Here is a 20,420-nt window from a genome sequence, read left to right on the forward strand (position 1 = left end):
CCTTGTCTGTTTTTTTTTTTCTCTTTTTTATTAATGACTTAGAGTGAGTCAATCTTTTGTCCTTTTCTATATTGTAACGATATTTAATTAGTAAGGGACTGAAAGGTGCGAAATATTTTTCAATATTTCGAACCATAGTACTGAAGGAAGAGCGAGGAGTTGAAGGAAGAAAGTTTAGAAAAGCGTGGAATAGGGTCATATGAGTAAGCTTGGAGTTTCCTGATTCCTACAGCATAAGTCATTAAGTGACTTTACGCTTATCCGGACATGCGCAAACTCAGGTCATTCGCGTTCGCACCCCTGTGTTGCAGAAGACAAAAGGTTAAATCACCAGGAAACTTTAAGCTTGCACATATGACCCTATTCAACGCTTTACTAAACTTTCTTCCTTCAACTTCTTGCTCTTCCTTGAGTACTATAGCTCTTAATATTGACAAATATTTCACACCTTCCTGTCCCTTGCTAATTAGCTGGGATTGTTCAATATAATTGTGAAAATGTCTATTACATTCTTATTATACGTAGCACGTATCCCACGAAAGTTGACACCAAATCACTTCAAACAAAAAAGTATGATATTTAATTGACTTCCTCAGCCTGAGTTCAATGTTATATTCATGTGATCAGATTTTGAAATATTGGGGGAATGGGTTTGGAAGCGGAGGGGGTGGGGTTTAGTGGTTTGAGAATGAAGGGTGCGTCAGAAACCCTTTATATTTTTCGGTATACGGGGTGGATGAAGGGAATGCAGGTATGAGGGTGGTCCAGGGGGAGAGGGTGATGAAGAAAAAAGGTGTAAGGGGAAGGGGAGGGGGGACGGAACTACATCAGACTACATATTATATCTTCCATTTTAGAGTTGGTTTGAGAAAATCGGCTCAATCATCACCTAAGAATCGATGTGACTTCCATTGTGGAATATGCGCGGAATCCGGAACTTCCGGGATTGTCGATAGTGGACAATATATTTAAAGATTCTTAGATTGGAAGTCAGTGATCTAGACCTGCGAGTCGAAGTAATTTGGTGACCATTTCAATAGATTTTTAGCCTATGAGGTATTACGATTGCAACGGTTTATATAAGAAATTCCAGTGTAACCTTACTAACCAACCTGTAACTCCGGAACCGAGAGTCAGAACCGAATGAAATTCATCAGCAGTCAATGGAATTACTGTATCTTTCATTTGAAATCAAGTTTGTAAAAATCGGTAGAGAATTCGCTGGAAAATAGGTATGACATTAGTTTAGGAACTTGGTTACTTCTCCGGGGGCATCAATATGACACTCGGCCCTCCGGGCCTCGGTTGAAATGTCGATTTTTTCAGTGATTGCATAGCCTTTCTTTATATGTGAAAGGCAAAAAGATAGGAAAGACCCAAGTCTCAATTTATTGCAACAATGACAAAAAAGCGAATTCAGAAGAAGAAAATAAAAACATGTATTATATATGAACGACCGAAAATAAAAGTTGCAAGGAGAGAACATGCTTCGCAAAACCCGTTTCAAGCATATTTGAAATATATAGAAGTCAATGTTTGTATGTATATGATTTATGGACTCCCAAACGGCTTAACCGACCGCCGAAAAAAAATTTACACAGTATTTAGGCATTTGTTTTAGCGCGTGTTTGTGTGTTATTGGTTGGAGATTATCTGCCTGCCCAGATGGTGCTTCGCAAAAAAATGTGTTTTCGTCCTATTTCGTTGAAAGTCGCAGCAACGCTCGATTGGTATTAGCTAGTTGAACATAAATAACGGAAATAAACTTCAAGCATAAAATCGAACAGAAATCCTTCAGTATAAGCACAGACATAAGTATCGCTTAAAAAGTTTTAACCCGTAAAACTCGGCAAAGAGAACCTTCAGTATACAAATCAGTTAAAAATAAATAAATCGCTCCTAGGTGAATCCCTAAAGTCAGCTAACAAAAACTACTTTGTAAGAATTGGAATTTTTTTCTTTCATTTTAACCTTAGGGTCATTCGCCTCTTTTCGGATTAGAGAAATCTCTCTTGAAAAAATCTCTAGCCCTATGTGCGGAGTTAGGACTCGAACTTAGGTGAGCTGCGTACAAGGCAACTGATTTACCAACTACGCTATGCCCGTCCCTATCGGATATATTTTTTCCGGTTTTTTACTGAAGATTGTTTATTTATTTATATTTATTTATGCGAAGATACAAAATCCGTTGTTTCATGCATTTCTAAGACATTTGCAATAGAAAATAAATTTAAATCAGCATTCTCAAACCCCAGTATAAACTGAAATCCAGAAGGATCTAAGCTCCATAAAGGCTATCTTAAAAAATCAGAGTGGCAGTAGATCTCGACGTTGCATTACATCCTAAACCAGTTATTGCTTGTGGTACTAAAAACTGGATTCTAACCGCACTGCGCACTTACCATTCTTCCATTAAATTCTTCTCATAGACCGGTTAGTTTGACTGGTCTGTCTATAAAAGTACCATCTCTATCACTTGAAATACATGCTCGCAGTTTTGAGATCACTCGCACTTTAAAAGTGCGGAGTCCAGGTTGGTGGGAAGTGCGCAATAGCATCAAAAATACGAATTCAATCGTTAAATCGGCCCTTTTATGTTTTTTCACGGGTGAAAAATTTTGCGCTTTGGCCGTCTTGAGCAACCTTTTAATCTTGTCCGATTGAGCTAAACTTTTGCAAAGAGACTTTTTGGAGGTGCGTCCGGTTATTAAATTTAATGATCACCTGTTTCCCATACATGCCAGTTTTGTGAATAAATGCTCGGATGCTCCCTCCGTCGCCATCAACTGATTTTATAAATATACTATAAAAGTTTTGTAACCTGAATTCACATTTGTTTTTACCAGAAACGTAAGATTGTTTCACATATAGAATATTTTAATATGAAAAGTTTTAAACTCATCCCAAACAAAACTAATATTTTGACAACATTGGTCGGGAAGGGTATATCATTTCAACAGGGGTTAGCAAAATATAAGAGGTGAGAAAAGAAGCCAGCTGGCAGATCCTGTCCTAGGAAAATAGTCCTTAAAGGGGTCTGACAGTGCAAAATAAAAAAAAAATTTTTTTGCTTATTTCGGATCTCTAAGATAAGAAAACTATGCTCAAGAAAGGATTTATTCGAGTAAATCGGTTCTTCACGTATCTATGGAAGATATATATTAAAATTCAAAATTCAATGGAAAATTCCACAGTGATTTTGCATAGTTTAAAACCTAGCTTGTAGATTTGTTGAAGGATGCATATTAATTGGATGTCACCTAACAAAGTCATTTAACTTCTAAGGTTAAAAGAAAAAAAATCCGATTACAAGCATGTGCTAGAGATGCATGCAACATATAACTTTATAATAGAATATTTTTCACTACAAACTCGCATCAGTTTGCTGAATTTTTTGCATCCATTGCCGATTTTTCTTGGTTTTGAAATTTTTTGTGAGTATAATAATCTATTAGGATAAAAACATAAATGACAGTCCACGTGTTCGTTCCTTGAACCCCCACCAACTCTTTCAATGGACTTTTTCGTACCCCCTGTCATCCCCTAGATTGTCCAAGCGATATATGGAAGGTTCGTAATGTCATTGAAACGATTGGGGTAGTGGGAGCTATGACATACTGTACTACTCTAACATGACCAGACGCCAGGATTTAAGACTTGTCCGGCATAACCAGACGTATCGGAAAGTATCCAATATTTTACAGCATGCTGACGTTTATTCCTCAGGAGCCTCAGGAGTAATCATTTTCTACAAAATATTCAAGAATTTTTTGAGTCCTTATACCAACAGCCCTATTCGGCATTAAGACGAATTGGTTTTTCGAAACAATTTAGTTCGATCCAATGGTACCCTCATGTGATTTTCATGTCGTCACTAAGAAGGGAAATCTCAATCGTTCGAAAAAGCATAACATAATACATAATAATAGAGAATGGGGCTGCAAATCCTCGAATAATGTGAAGAACGTGTAAATTGAGCCAAATTATTCTGATTCACACGGTACTTATATCGATAACTAGTACGATTCGGCTCCTGCTGTTGTTTCACAGTCTTAGACAAGGGAAATGTACATCTGTAATATCGAGATCGATCCGATAATTGTTTTCCCTTTTTGTTTTCTTTAGACACATTTGTCAACATCACCGATATTTATAGGTAATATTTAGAATTCTCTGCAACTTCTCATTTACTCCACTGAAAGAATATTTGAAATTTCAGATTTATTTAATTGCAAAACGTTTTAAAAATACCTACATGAAATATCAAAATCTGTTATCTAAAAAAAAGTTGTCCGACTATCGCCTCGCAACATATCCTTCGAACTGATGACGAATGGTTCCACATTCTAGAAAACCGTCATCACCGCAAGAACTAAAAAATTATACGGGTCTACAAAAACCGATCTTGTAAGTAAAACTCAACATGATGGGTCTTTTGACCTTATCTACGCTACCTCAACCAAAAAACACCAGAAAAGGTAAAATATTAAAATTTTTATTCGATCTCGCACTTCTGTCACTTGAATCAAAGGTATCGACTCGAAAAGTCACGGCGCATCGACTAAACTCACTCAGTTGCGACTGTGAGAATTAGGTGAGAGTTCATCGGTGTTCATCCGAAGTGACTTTTCTCACTGCATTCGCCTGTCAGAATCGCGCGACTCAAGTGACTCGCCGCGAGTCACCTCACTCGCCGCGCAGAATAGGGCCGATAGACTTTCTATCTTCATGGCAAGCACAGAACATAGCAAGGATCCTAAGTAATCATAAGCATTGAATCAACGCTCATTGGACGGTGATTGAACCATTGCACAATATTGTGTATATATTTGCACTAATGTTATTGTTATTTATCAGTGTGCAATCGGGCTGTCTCAATAACCTATTTTTGTAACCTATGGGCATTAACTGTACGCCTACCGTCTCACCGTTGCACTCGTCAGTGTGTGCAGAGCTTTATGCACCTATGACCGCGCACCCGGCTTCCTATGAGCGTTATGGCGGGTCAGAGCCTGTCTTTTTATGTTGCTTAGGGATACATTGCTCCTATGCACAGCCACACATACAGGTATACATTCATACATACAAGCTTACACTCCTACATACATACATATTTGACGCGTTTGTTTCAGAGAGCGTGTAATGTCGTGTCATCGAGTCTGTTCAATTCTATGGAAAATTATCCGACTATCGCGTTAGAGCCCACGTCATAGTGGAAAATTTCGCATTGAATCCGCTTCTATCTCTTTCTAATCTCCTTTTTGTCTCCTAGATCCAAAGCGTATCAATCGACTATTGGATACGGTAAACATAGTAGTCGCAGTGTTAGTCCTTACTCGCGAATACTTTTTCTTTCGACTGTGCTATTTCACATTCATCTTATAACAGAATTCAATTACAGTGAGGTTTCGATAATATCAGGCTTATATATCCATATATGTATGCATGTATGTGTATATACATATGTATATGTACGTATCTTAGTATGCATAATTAAATCAGTATGTATGTAGTTAAATGACTATATATGCATGTACTTAAATATTGTTTTATACATGTTTACATCTATCCCTATATGTATATTAGAGTGGGACATAGTTATATGAAAAAAATAAAATTTGGCTCCGAGTAACTTTTTGGGTTCCATTTAGCTACCAGAACTACTCTGCAAATTTTTAGCTCGATCGGTGAAACTATATTTTTGCGCCCACTGTTTAAAGTTTACATGGGATTTCGTATGGGGAAATTGTCTTTTGCAAATTAATTCTTTCAAGAGTCGCCCGTTATCTCCTAAAAATAAGTAGATGTCTGATTTTTATAGGAAATTTGTCAAGGAAACAAAGTCTAGAAGACTGCAAAACGATCTGATACTTGTGGAAAAAGTTATTAAGCAAAAACCGATTGATGCCCTGAAGATTGATGAAAATTTCACTTTTCATAGCATCACTGCTTTTGACGATCTAACTATATACAAAAATTTTAACTTTTTCTTATTATGTACAAAAGAAGCCTCAATTTATCCCTCAAAACCTTTCGAAGTGGCCAAATACTATAGATAAACGATTTAGACACATTAAGAGAGGATTAAAACAAAATTGCGTATAATTGGACAACCAACAGCAGTGGTGCTAGAAAAAATGAATATTGTATCAATCGTCAGAGCATCGATCGGTTTCTGCTTAATAACTTTTTTCTCAAGCGTCAGATCGTTTCGTGGCTTTCGAGACTTTGTTTCTTTGTTAAATTTCCTATAAAAGCCACGTAACGATTTATTTTTAAGAAGTAATGGGCGACTCCTGGAGAAATTATTTTGCAAAAGTTCATTTTCCCATACAAAATCCCATGTAAACTTTAAACAGTCGGCGCAAAAATATAGTTTCACCGATCGAGCTAAGTTTTCCACAGTTGTTCTAGGACCCAAATGATACCTAAAAAGTTACTCGGAGCTGGAATCTAATTTTTGTCCCACCCTAATGTATATACAACTAGACGTGATATAATCGAAACATTACTGTATCTCTGTTCTAGCCAATTTTCATATTTGTTACGATCCTCAATTTTTTCTATCATCATTATGCTGAGTAGCTAGACGGGAGAAGGCGTTTTAGCGTTTTGCAAAAATAATCTCTGCCCGTAAAGGACAAAAGAAATATTTATCCACGATTCCCCATAATTTTTTCTCGAACCGAATGTCCATCTGGTTCAACTTAAACAGACTGCATCGACCCGAAAGGGTTCTGAGGGCCGGTGTGCTTGGTCGAGTTAAATAATCATAAAAAAGTCCTAAATAACTACATATTTCTTAGGTGCCAGTCCAGTACTCTTGCCCGAACTAACCCATGCCCAAGTCCTTACATAATTACTCACTGTTCTCCATTCATCCACGGTTATGCATTTGCACTAATCTCCCCCTATATTATAGCATTTACAATGCAATGAAGCTCAGTCGGGATTACACATTCTTATAACGATGACATTTTTTATAAAGGTATTCTGAAAATGCGTGCATGCGTTGAAAAGTTCTCAATTATCGTACTGGGCCACTGTAATTGACCGCAATGGTAGCAAAATGTATTCAAAATGCGTGAGGAGAAGACCCCACCATATATTTACAAAATGTTAACAACTCTTCAAATCGTTTCAATAGTCCCTCTCAAACCCAATATTTAAATTATAAACGTAAAATATTCAGTCAGTCAACATAGAATGTCTGAAATAAAGTATCTATTCACTTAATCGGTCGTAGATCTTCATAAAAACACTTTTTCCAAAAGGCATCGACTAAAGTTCCATGGGACCCCTGCAACAATTCATATTCATAATACTTCTGAAAATGCGGCAATGACCACATAGAATAATTACACCAATTATGGCTATACTATGTTCGTTTTAGTGATGTTCGTTTCATCATAATAATGTTAGTTAACATTATTTTCCTATTTTCAATAGGAACACAATTTCCGAAATACATATGGTGTGAGATGCTTCAATTTTTGTTTTTCTGCATCAATAGTAGAATATGAAAAATATATTTCATGCATGCTCATGTAACACAATAATTTCATAGACCAGTTAGCATAGACTTAAGGCTCAAGTTACTTTCTTTGAGCATGTGTTAGAATTGAACGCTTGGTAGTATGCGTAGGAAAAATTGTGTACAGCTTTGCCGCCGATTTATCCTATAAAGCATTCATTAAACTCTAAAAGAAGAAAATCAGTCGGTTTATTAGAGTATCAGTATTCAAATCATGCAAAAAAGTTGATGTAAAACCAATTGACCGGGCGGGATGGTGCTTTTGAAGAAGTGGCTGTGGTTTTTTCACTACGCAGTTGTGTTGCGTGCCCCGGGAGTGTGGTGGTGTGACGAAAAATCACCGCCACTTTTTCAAAAGCACCATTCCAACCGGTCAATTGTTTTCCTCCAACTATTTTCATGATTTCAATCCTGATACTCTAATAAATCGACTGATTTTCTTCTTTTAGCGTTTAATAAATGCTTTATATGTATAAAACGGTAACAAGGTTGAACGCATTTTTTCCAACGCATACTATCAAGCGTTCAATTCGTGTATACGCTCACCGAAAGCTCTTTGAACCTTAAGTTCCCGTGAACTATACAAGGAGCTACATAGAATTTACCTGTATCGCGCGTCTCGCGCTAATCAGTCCTAGTTCTGGCACGACCAACCTTGAAAGAGATAATAGGCCGGATGTCGGGAAATCTTTGTTTAACACTCTGAACATAAAAGACAATCGCGCGTCTCGATGGCCCGCTGCAGCAGAAGACGTAATGTCAATCTGCTTCTATCACTAGAGAATACCGCGTGAAAATAACCACTCATTGCATGGGCAGGAATCAGAATTTAACAGAAGTAAGCGGATAAATCCAGAACTTTAGATACGATCCTAAACCTTAAACAAGATCCGAAGACCTTCTAACAACAAAATACGTGCCCGATACCCGAAGACCAAAAAGAGGCCTTCCATTCCCACCCCAGAACGTCAATACCAGGCCCCTTCCAGAATCGCAACGACTATCTCCGGGGGATGGGAACAGCCGCGAATCCACAAACACTAACACAAATAACCAGCATCTTACATGTAACGAATAAGAACAAAAGTATACGATGAGTTTATTTTCCCCGGGAGCTAGATTCTCTCAAAAATGCGATATTTCGATCATTGTATCGATTTTGTGGGCTGTTTTTGGCAAATTTATGACTAAGAGAAACGAAAGCAATGAAATTGAAAGATAGTTATTCTAGAGCGAATCAGTCATAAACATAACACGGAAAACTAGCACTAGGCTGGCTCATATGGCCATGATCGAAAGGAAATGTGAAGAATCCGTTGCCTTCTGCTGGTAGGAGTTGGGCTTTCCACCCAAGTTTACCGCATGGTCGTTGATAGAACATAACTCATCATCATGTTTTACCGCCGACGCCGCGAATTATATTGCACACTACATCTTCAATGTCACCCTGGTCGTGTCCTGCACACAACCCTTAATTTTTTTAGACAAGTAATGTGGCATATCTAACTCAGTTTACCTTAAAATGGCATTTGTCATAAGATAGCACAACAGCGACGAAATATCAAAGTCACTTCAAGAAAACATGTCAAATTGCTCCTCATTATTATCGGCCCATACACGTTCAATATTTTTATCAATACGAGTATTGACGATATTGCTTCAATACATCAATCTCATTTGAAATGTACATCGTCAATACAACTTTTTTCCATTACACGTACAAAACTTTAGTCAATACCGTCTAGTAATGACAAAAATATTGAACGTGTAAGGTCCGCTATTAATAGATTGATACTGTTTTCGTATTAACTCATTGTCATTCAGTCAGTTACGATAGATTTTTCAATAAACACTAATCATACTTACAGTCTCAGGTGTTAATTTTTCGGTTAGTTATCCATTGACAAAAACGCAACACGTTATATGAGTGTGAGTATTTCGCAAAAACCACAGGTAAAATGTGATAAAATAAAACACAACATGCCATCGGTTGCATCGTATTCATGTATTCTGCTTGATTAGATCTACTCCACGCTATCACTCTATGCGGCTGATTTAAACTGATATAGATATTTGTTTGTTTCTGTTATAACGACAAAATGATGATAAAGAAAGATGTAAAAATATAGAGCATTATTTCAATATGCTTTGCTTCTACTGATGGTACATAGTGAAATTATTGTACACCTGGGTGATTGTTTCCTTAATTACGAATTACTATAGGTACGAATTGGTATGCTCACTTTTTTTTAGAAAACTTTTAACTACATGCAACAATCATACGAGTGATTGCTTACGCGCAGCACCGTCATAAACAATGTGTATTTTTTGTCTAAGTAAAACGGAATAACAAAATCGGCTACAACTTAGTATCATCGACATGCGATGGGTAGTGTGGCATAATCACAACACTGGAAAGAGACTCATCGTGCAAACTATGTGACCTCAACTGAGAACGACGCTGAAATGAATCTTCGCCAGCAGCGTTGGATGCGTGATCAAGTAGGTTAGGGTTAGTGAAGTTATAGCTTAGTCTCGGCGGTGAACCAATCTCTGAACTTTCTCGGATTGGTGCTAAATACTGGGAAAACATCTCACCACTAGGGCTAGGCCGTTCACTGCCCACAACATCCTCGAATGCATCTTCGTTAAGGGTTTGCAGTGCACCGCAAATCATTTGTTCCTCAAGTGTGACCTGAAAAAAACAAATTGACATTAATTCTTTTTAACTGTATAGTTCTAGATCGAACATTGACCATTTAACACATAGAGTTGTTAAAGGAAGTGATTAGATGTAGGAAACTACAGATCGCCGAAAACTATAACAATTATTGACAAGGAATTAGATCTTCTGAATGTTTTCATACATGTCCAAACGGTAGCCGTAGACAAGGATGCAAAATTCCTACCTGAATTTCGTCGTTCATTGAATAGGTATGAGAATTTTAGACTCTGATCAGGGATATAATTCAGCAAACTTCAAAACAGAATTTAGCATAGCAGCCATCATTTGAAATATTGATTGCCGCAAACAATTTAATTTTTCCTCTGTAATGGCACAGGAAGGATTGAACAGTAGCCGGAGGCCGGACAAAACCTCAAAAAGTTATGTTTTGATTATTGATATTTTGTAATTTTCTTTTGTTTGTCATGTATTGAATGATATATTTTCAAAATTTTATAACTATTGGATGAGAATACGAGTTTTAACAATAGTACAAACGTAGTATGTCGGGATATTTTAACCCTTGAATGTATGATTTTTATTTTCTTTGGTATTCATTTTTCTAGATGGATACGATACATACCTCTTGCTGAGGTTTTATATCACAAAATTCGGTAAACCACCAAATGATAACAGTATACATTTATGGGTTAAAGATTTTCATTACCAAACATACAATTTCTGCGCTCTGCGTATGCTGCTATTTTGATTTTGATCCGATTTTAGCCCAACTAGTTCCATTTTCAAGAGAAATGAAAGAACTTGGTTTGTGATTTTAATATATTCGCCAAGTATCCTTCGAACTAAGATTTTTTTCCTTAGAATATATCAGAGGTGGCCTGATAAAAATACTTTACTCGCAAATGAATGGCTGGCATTCAAAAAGGGCTAACCGACATTTTGAATTTTTATCAGGAAATGGAAAGAATTTCCGCACTTCCAAATTAACATTGTTTTTATTGTTAAAATACACGATTTTATTAGCAGTTCATGCACCCATGTTTGTCTAGGAAAAGTAAGATCATTACAATTCACGAGCATTGTCATAGTTCGAGGGGGTAACCCCAGGGATACCTAGCATTCAAAACGGGGTAAAACACAATTCACACGTTCTTTCCTTAGCTTTCATTACAGTGTTATGGTATCATCGACAAAGTTATTGCATGGCATCTAGCGCTTTATATGCTCATATCATATTAGTACCGAATTCAATCGCTAAAGCGGCACTGTTATCAACTTTTTAATGGAACGAGATAGAAAAATGTTTTAATGGAACGAGACAGCAAAATGGTGTCTACGACAAAGTATGTCAGGTAATTATAAGTATAACTTCTGAAGATATCAACATTGTAGGTCCTACAAGTTTTGAAAGATGGCGCATTTTTGGAAACATAATCTGTAAGTAATTTTTTAACCAAAGCATGCTCTATCTTGAAATATACAGGACTTACAATGTTCGCAACTTCAGAAGATATATTTAAAATGATAGAACCTGCAACTTTCTAGGAGACACCACATTTCTATCTAGCTTTATTTAAAAGTTGATAACGGCGCCACCCTAGAGACTGAATTCCGAACTAGTATGCTTCAACCAAATAAAACGCTAGGTGGCATACAGCAAATTTTGCAAAGTCTATAACAAAAGATAATAATTGATTTCACTTTTTTTTTTAATTTTCCAACCGCGATATAACGTTTTTCTCTTGCTCGGTTAACATTACATTTCACTGGCATTTTCGAAAAATTTCGCTCAACAATATACATTCGTGCAAGAAATATATAGTAGATACAAAATAGTCATACATGGCAACTATGTGAGAGGCACTCACCTTCAGGAACGACAGTTTGGGTCGAAACGTTAATATACAACGCAATCCAACTAAAACAGTATTATATCGAGTTCACTGATATGCGAGCTACAACATAACATTTACTGATGGCGAATCGATAACTACTTTTTCTTAAAACCTCGGAAAACGAAGAAAACTCGACTTTCCATTGGACACAATTTAGGGTTAGCCCCTTTTGGACGCCAGCTACTATTGGGATTACCTCCATGGTCAACTTTGGCTGCTAACAGTAAAGAATTTAAAAATTATTTTCAAATTTCTCAAATGACAGCCCATGTGAATTACTTAGCACAAAAAAACGCAATATTTCTGATCGATCGTAGCGGTAGGACCTATTCCTGTCTTCCGTTATCCAATCAGCACAACCGAACGAAACACAAATTGGCGAAACAAAAGACGGCCTGTGATACGAAAGTATAAAATAATACAACCCTGTCAAAAAAAATGTGGACGAACATGGTCAGGCGATTTAAAAAGTTTGACGTTTGACTCAACTCGCCTGTGCTAATTGCCCCTCGGAACAAATGCAATTTGCGAATGCGATTTAAAGGCAATTTCAACACTTAGACAAATTTTCTGACGGCTGAAATGGACTTGGTTGTTTTTCGCGTTTTTCAAACATGGCGGTTCATGTTTGGCTTAAGCTTGGAATTGTTTTTTGAACAATTGGTGTGTTCTCCCTTGTACTTTGTTTGTCTAGTGCACTTCATTTAGCCAACGAATGTGGGAAATTGTGGAATCGTGTGTAAGTATAGTGGAACAAGATCTCTGACCTAAAGTCTTAACGATTGTGGTAAGTTTTGGAGTGCAATACCAATTTCACCATTGATTCTTTCTATAATTTGGTGGTGATTGCCTAGTATACTGGTAAGTATATGTGAGTAAATAATGAATCCGAAAATAAGTATTATTTTAATTTTCATATTAGGTAATTAAGGGCGATTATATGGCGCGTGCCGTGGGCGATTTGGGAGCGATTTAAGGGCGGGTTGGGCGGCAAAAAAATGACGGCGGCAAATCGCCCAAATGTTGCATTTGAAATAGCCCCCTAATTGCCAGCAATTTGCTGGCAAAGTGAAGGGCAATTAGCGCATCCGAGTTGGCAAATAACCCCCCTTTGGCCAGCAACTTGCCCTTTTTGACTGGGAAAGTGCTGGACGATGATCAACCGACCGCCGCTGGCGGTGGCTGAACAGGACTGAACTTTATTTTATTTGGCGCACTTTATCACAGATGATATTTCGATGGGGGCATGTGCACAGATTGCGCTCTGCCGCAACATACTCCCCAACCAAAACGAATGTTTTATATCAAGAGCTATACGATTGTTGATTGGGTTTTAATTAAATCAAATGACGATCACTGCGGAACTTTGAAATTGAACTTCTAAACGTTTCTTCCATTGTTGTAAATTTGGACAGTGACATTCCATGATGGCGTTCAGCGATTTACTTCGACGGAGCACTTACTGTTTGATGAATGCATTTGGGGACGTTGTGATCCGCGCAACTGGAATTTGATCCCGCTGGAGTAATGCGTTCCACTAAGCGGCTGCAAGTACGCCCACACCGGCTTAGCTCAGCAGGGGGATGATATTGCTAAGCGGCTGCATACTTGCCCACACCGGCATAACTGAAGTGACGTGAAATAGATCCGTAACCGACTGTCCTCACATGAAATCCATTTGAATTAGCGTTCGGCAGGTTGTTGTGGTACGGTGGTATCCTGGTCACGGCACCATTATGATCGATCGTAGCGGTAGAACCTATTCCTGCCTTCCGATATTCAATCAGCACAATCGAACGAAACACAAATTGGTGAAACAAAAAAACGGAATGTGATACGAAAGTATAAAATAATACAAAAAGTGCTAGACGATGATCAACCGACCGCCGTTGGCGGTGGCTGAACGGGACTGAACTTTATTTTATTTGGCGCACTTTATCATAGATGATATTTCAACGGGGGCTTGTGCACAGAGTGCGCTCTGCCGCAACAATTTTTAATTTTGGAAAAAATGTGGGTGAGGCCCTTTTGGACGCCTGCCATTCAAATGTATTCTGTACAATCAGGCGAAACAGTCCGGAACGAACAAATATTTTTAGATTCTTTGGGAAATTATCTCTATTTTACGAATTGCAATGTCTCGTTTCGCGCTTCACTCCGCCAAGGGGTTTAAAAAGATTTTTTTACTGTTTTTACTGCATAGTGTTTTGGCAAGATAATTTAAAAAAATGTGAAGTAAATAAAGACGTTATACAATGAGTTTAAACGGTCTTGTTCAATTTTTATGATAGTATTGATATAAGTGATCAGATAAACAAAATCTTTCAAAAATTTAGGATCATAATCATAAGCTAACTCTGCATGAAAATATGAATCTCATTTTTCGACTATTAGCATTAGAACTAAACTCTGCTCCCCAAAATTAGTTTAACTTGTGGTTTTCAGCCAAATTGAACAACATTTTAGGTTCTATCCAATTTTTGTTCGAAGACCCGCCACTGTGCGTTGTGTGGAGATGAATTTGGGGTATGGTAGTTATCGTTTTTTGTCGCGTTAAATACCTGCCACTGTAGCATAAGGTGACGCACTATTGTAGGATGCTGTGACTGAGATAAAAGATCCTTGTATAGGTGGATAAGGTGTATTTCTATTTTGAATCGGTTGAAAACGTTTAAACATGTAAATTTTTGACATTCACTCCACTATCTTTCAACTTTTTATAACAAATCGATTCAGCAACACCTGATTTTAATATTATTATTTCTTATTAGTTTTATGTACTGTATAAGTATTATACAGAAAATCGGTGAAATTTAAGAATTCACAAAAAGGGGCAAATGTGCATACACGATGCAGTTATTCCCGACCGACAATAAGTGCCACACTTTTTCAATTAGAGCTAGTAATAGTGAAAATGAGATAAAAATATCCATGTACAATAACCCTAACACACGAAAATAAGCAAAGATAAGTGTATCATGTCAAAGAACTAATTATTCAGCTCTTCAAGACTAACAATCTGAATTATTAAAATGATGATGTTAACTATTAATATTGTCGAGAAATGAACGAATAATCGATCAAAATTGTTAAATGTTAATTAAATTACTTTGAAAAGGTTACTTAACCTCATTAGTTGAAACATGTGAGGACATCGCTCAATGAAAAATTTTCTCACCTATCCAATGAAACTAAAAGATTTGAAATACAAAATAAACTTTTTGAGTTAGAGTCTAAGACAAATATAACAGTCAATCACCCCTCGAGAAGTTCTTAACCATAATATTAATATTAGATACGTATTTTTTTATTTCGTCATTATGGTGTCTACATGTCATTAATTACAAGCTGGGTGCAACATTCGTTTCAACCTGGGGGTTGTCTATTACCCACGTAGAAAAAAATTCATACATTGCAGATGCTGCCCTCTCCATGCGTTCAAAATATTTTTACCGACCTTTGGCTAGAAATTCCACTTCAAAAAAATCCAGGTGGTTTTAAAAGGGTCATATTTCGGCATTATTTATTTTTAAATCAAAAACCGCACTTCTTCTACCAAGAGCAGTGGTAACTTGAAATTTTAAACTCGATTTTTTCGAAATGTCGTTTTTCCGTGATCACGATTTCTGAAAAACCACTCAACCGGTTTTCTTCATTTTTTTCCAATTGATCGTAATTAATTTTTCTCGTACCTTAACGATTCCCTTTTTATGAATAAATTTTTGTTTTATAGTAGAGAATTTTTTAATACAATTTTTTGAGCTTAAAACAGCGATTTTTTAGGAAAAACGTTCCCGAATGCAGGGAAAAATTATTATTTATTCAACTAATCGTTAAGGGACGAGGAATACTCATATACTAATGGAATTTTTTGAGTTTTGGGATTTCAGTTGATTTATTGGTCTTTAATCGTGATTAACGCAAACCTTTTTAATAAAAAAAAGTTTTGGGGGAAAAGCCAAAACTCCGACAATTATCAATACATTTTTATAAACTTATGCTTGTTTATTTCACTGAAAAATGTACTACCACAATACTAGAAGTTTGATGTAATGAAATCATTTCTTTTTGCTTTTACGTAAATTCAAATTTTTTTGACATTTTTCGCACAAAATGCAACCCCTTAACAAGGAAGTTCAATGCGACATGAGCAGAGAATTAATACATATTTAAAAATAGCTGTTAATTTTTATCTATGTCAAGAATAATAGTTCATAACTGTTGAGTATTGAAGTATTCTAACGGATCAATATAGGGGTCCCTTTTCAAAGTTTCTGCTGAGATATTTTCCCTGTTTTCAAATGTGAATAACTTCAGTTGTACTGATCGAAATCGCTATATTTTTCCTCTATCTGATCGGAAATATGTGCACGTATATTGTATTTGATTCCGTAAAATGTACTATTAATATAAATAACAAAAATAATGTATTTTGTGAAATTGGTAATTATCAGCGCTGATTGGTTCGAAAAATTCAACCAAGCAGCGAGCGTTGCTAGGACCGCCTCTTTGCATCCAATGAACTGCGTCTCACATATAAAAGCAGCACATAAGAAAAAAAAGTGTCAGTTTGCTTTCTGACCTCGTAGTAGTTGCTACGTTCCGTCAGATCGAAGCAACATATTCCATGACTGCCGACAGGCTTCATTTCAATGATGTACAGGCTAGAGTCTGTGGTATTATAGAGTCCCGTACAGAGGAATGCGCAACACTGCCTAAAATGATGCTCTCTTCTTTCCTGGCACCCACAGTTTTTGCTGTAACTTTGAGTGACTTCAACCGAGTTACACAGTGGAGTGAATTTAAAACCTACTGTTTCGTGGCTTATAGCACTTTATTCATAATACTATTCCATGTAATTTATTTTACATTGTTACAAACAGACCACAGAAAAAAAAAAGAACGCTCTTTCTTTCGGAGCTAAATAAACGAGTTTCAAGTGTTCGCTGGCGGTGGGGTAGAAAGACCCCGCTCAGAGTTGTCCAGAATTTCCTCTCAAAGTGAATTTTGATAGTATGCATATTGGCCCCTTTCAAAAAACATCCATCGCGAGATTTCATCCTGCCAGGGAATCCAAAAATAGTGTTCTTTCGGGAACTGTAATCGGCCAGCTAACGAACACAAATGTAGCAGCAGCAGTCACTGAGCGAAGCCATGACTAGTACGAGTCATGGCTTCGCTCAGTGACTGCTTTGCAGTTTCTACCAGAAGTAGGAATGAAACACGTCTAGTGGCCTGTTCTTCTGCTAGAAAATGCAACACCAGTGCAAACCACTGCCCCGGGGTTTTTCCATGAAAAAACCCATAAGATAAAGTTGAGAAGTACTAGACAATCGCCATTTTTCCACAATTGGTCCAACACCAGGCGCTGTTCGACCATGTATTGTTTATTATGATTACCCTTGTGCAAATCGTGAACACACTTCCAACTTTTAGATTCTAAATGTAGAACGGAAATGCATATTTTATAATCTACAACCCGGCGCTAGTCAGGCTTAAGAATACATTTGTATGATATATTTAACTATTCACTGCATTATAATTTAATTATAGATCAAAAACCTTTTGCTATTCTCAGGAATCATTTTGTACTCCTAATACTTAGGTAAATATACCATGCCAGTGGTTAGCTTTCCCAACACCTCAATATCGTTCTGCCCCCAGTTTAAAATCAGCATTCTGTTCGCAGACAGTTGGGGATCTCAGGCAATTGCCCTGTACGACTGTTTTCTACAAATTATTGAAATTTTTTTGTTACTTGGTTGGTTTTCCCCAGATGAAACTGAATCTATAGACTGGCACTTCGTAGTAAGCTCCTCAGCAAAATTACAAAGCATTGAAGGGGAGTTTTGTTAGTAATTATTTATGAAACAAGCCCATTGCCACTTTGTATGTGGTATCAAAATATTATCTGTATGAAGGAGAAAGTGAGTAATCCAATGTATTTGTAGGGTCGCTCGTCGGTATGGAAGCGCATGGTATGTTTTTGAGTATTTTTGAAGTAAATCTGTGTCACAGTTGTACTGCCGCTTACCTGTATGAAGGTTCACGTGTTTGATTTAGTACAAAATTTTTGCCGCGCACTGTGTACTTGTACGAATGCTCACTCGTATGGATATAATGTGTACGGTTTGTAGATTTGTTGTTTGACCGGGAATGATTCTCCCATAAATTTAGACACAGCCGAACCAGTTTGCGCATATAAACATATGGAAGAATATCAGAACAGGCCCTGTGCAATTTACTAAAGATGTCATTAAGACATTCATTCTTAATGACATCATTGAATTTACTGTAATTGTATAAAATCCTCACATGCATTTGATCGATCGCTATGTGGTCGGTGGGGTAGCGTCGAAGGAAATTCTGTTGCCAAGTACGGTACATTTGAATTGCTTCTCACTTGTGTGTAAATACATATGTTGCACCCGCTTCTGGTGAACACATATGAGCAGATATCACAACGAAAGGGTTCATCGTTGTACCTTGATAGATTCGGAAAAGTAATTTCATCGGAAAAACCTGTTTTAATCCACCTAGCGGTGCAATTGTGCCTTTCTCATTTCTCCAAACTATGATTTAATAGCTGGTTCGTACAATATAACATTATGGAATTGTCTTTCATTCTTATTACACTTTGTAAGTATATATAAGAGCACCTATCAGTTTGAATCGGAGTTTTCTATATGATCGCACTCCACAACCCGTAACTCTGGAGCCGGAAGTCGGATGGAGATGGAATTTAATATCAGTTTCCGGGGACGCAACACCTTTCATTTGAGACTAAGTTGATCAAATCGTTCTAGCTATTTTCGAGAAACCAATATAACCGTTATTCTGAATTAGGATGCTTCTGGATCCATCGATGGTGGCCAGTGTGGCCAAAGAGACTTTGAATGACTGTTGATGACCTAGATCTACAAATTCAACAGTTGTGTTTACATTTTGGAAAAAAATCCACCTTTTTACATTCATCACAGAATTCGTTAGAATCGGGATTTGCTGCCTGATCGTACGTATCACCCTTTAATTCAGGAACCAGAATTCGGATCCACACAAAATTCAACAGCAGCTGATGGACCTTTCATTTAAAATCAAGTTTGTCAAAATCGGTTCAGAAAATTCCGAGAAACCGATGTGGACAAATCAACAAATTTTGTTTTGTAACGATACTCTTCAACTCGTAATCCGAAACAAGATGTCGGTTGAAAATGAAATTCAATAGCAACCTATGGGAATATTATACCTTTCATTTGAATCTTAGTTTGTAAAAATCGGTTAAGCCATCTCCGAGAAACCGATGTGGACATTTTGTTAACAAATCCGCACATACACACACATACATACATACATACATACATACATACATACATACATACATACATACATACATGCATACAAACATACATGCACACATACATACACTCATACATACACACAGATATTTTGCGATCTCGGCGAATTGAAGAAAGTCGGTTTTTGAAGCAATTGCATAACCTTTCTATATGAGAAAGGCAAAAGAATAATATTTAATTAGCTTAATCAGCATGAGTTCAATGTTATCTTCATGTTATTATATTTTGAAATGTTAGTGGAATGTGTTTAAAAGTGGAGGGAATGGGGGTTAGTAGAGTGGGAGTGGAGGATGCGTCAGAAACCCTTCATCTTTTTTCGGTATACGGGGTGGATGAAGGAAATGCGGGCGTGAGGGTGGTCCAAGGGGAGGGGAGTGATGAAGGAGGGAGGTGTAAGGGCAAGGCAGGGGGGAGGGGCGGCGACGCAATGCTCCACTGCATATTTTGCCTTCCATTTGAGACTTGGTTTGAGAAAATCGGTTCAGTCATCACCGATGAACCGATGTGACTTTAATTGTGGAATACGCCCGGAATTCCGGATTTCCGGAATCGTCGATAGTGGACAATATATTCAAAGAATGTTTGATTGGCAACCAGTGATCTAGATCTGCGATTAGAAGTAATTTGGTGACCATTTCAATAGTTTTTAGCCTCTGAGGTATTACGATTGTACCGATTTATATGAGAAATTCCAGTGTATCCTTACTAACACCCCTGTAACTCCGGAAGCAAGAGTCAGAACCGAATGAAATTCAGTAGCAGTCAATGGTATTACTGTATCTTTCATTTGAAATCAAGTTTGTAAAAATCGGTAGAGAATTCGTTGGGGAATAGGTGTGATATTAGCTTAGGAACTTGGCGGGTTCCCCGGGGGCGTCATGAACCGTCATAGGTGGCCAATGTGGTCAAAGCTGCTTTGATTGATCATTAGTGATCCAGACCCGCAAACT

General features: G+C 37.2%; 1 protein-coding gene across 6 annotated transcripts in view; it reads right to left on the reverse strand.

Annotated features, from left to right (window-relative positions):
• Positions 1 to 9,520: 9,520 nt before the first annotated feature.
• LOC131692883 (kinase D-interacting substrate of 220 kDa) overlaps positions 9,521 to 20,420 on the reverse strand; it is a 139,617-nt gene continuing 128,717 nt past the window's right edge. For all 6 annotated transcript variants that reach the window (XM_058980238.1, XM_058980239.1, XM_058980236.1 and 3 more), the window contains one exon: positions 9,521 to 10,229. In XM_058980238.1, coding sequence (XP_058836221.1) covers positions 9,894 to 10,229 — 336 coding nt within the window. In that variant the 3' untranslated portion in view covers positions 9,521 to 9,893. The remainder of the gene's footprint in view (positions 10,230 to 20,420) is intronic.

Source organism: Topomyia yanbarensis, chromosome 3 (genome assembly GCF_030247195.1).
Source record: "Topomyia yanbarensis strain Yona2022 chromosome 3, ASM3024719v1, whole genome shotgun sequence".
In the NCBI taxonomy this organism is placed as follows: Eukaryota; Metazoa; Arthropoda; class Insecta; order Diptera; family Culicidae; genus Topomyia; species Topomyia yanbarensis.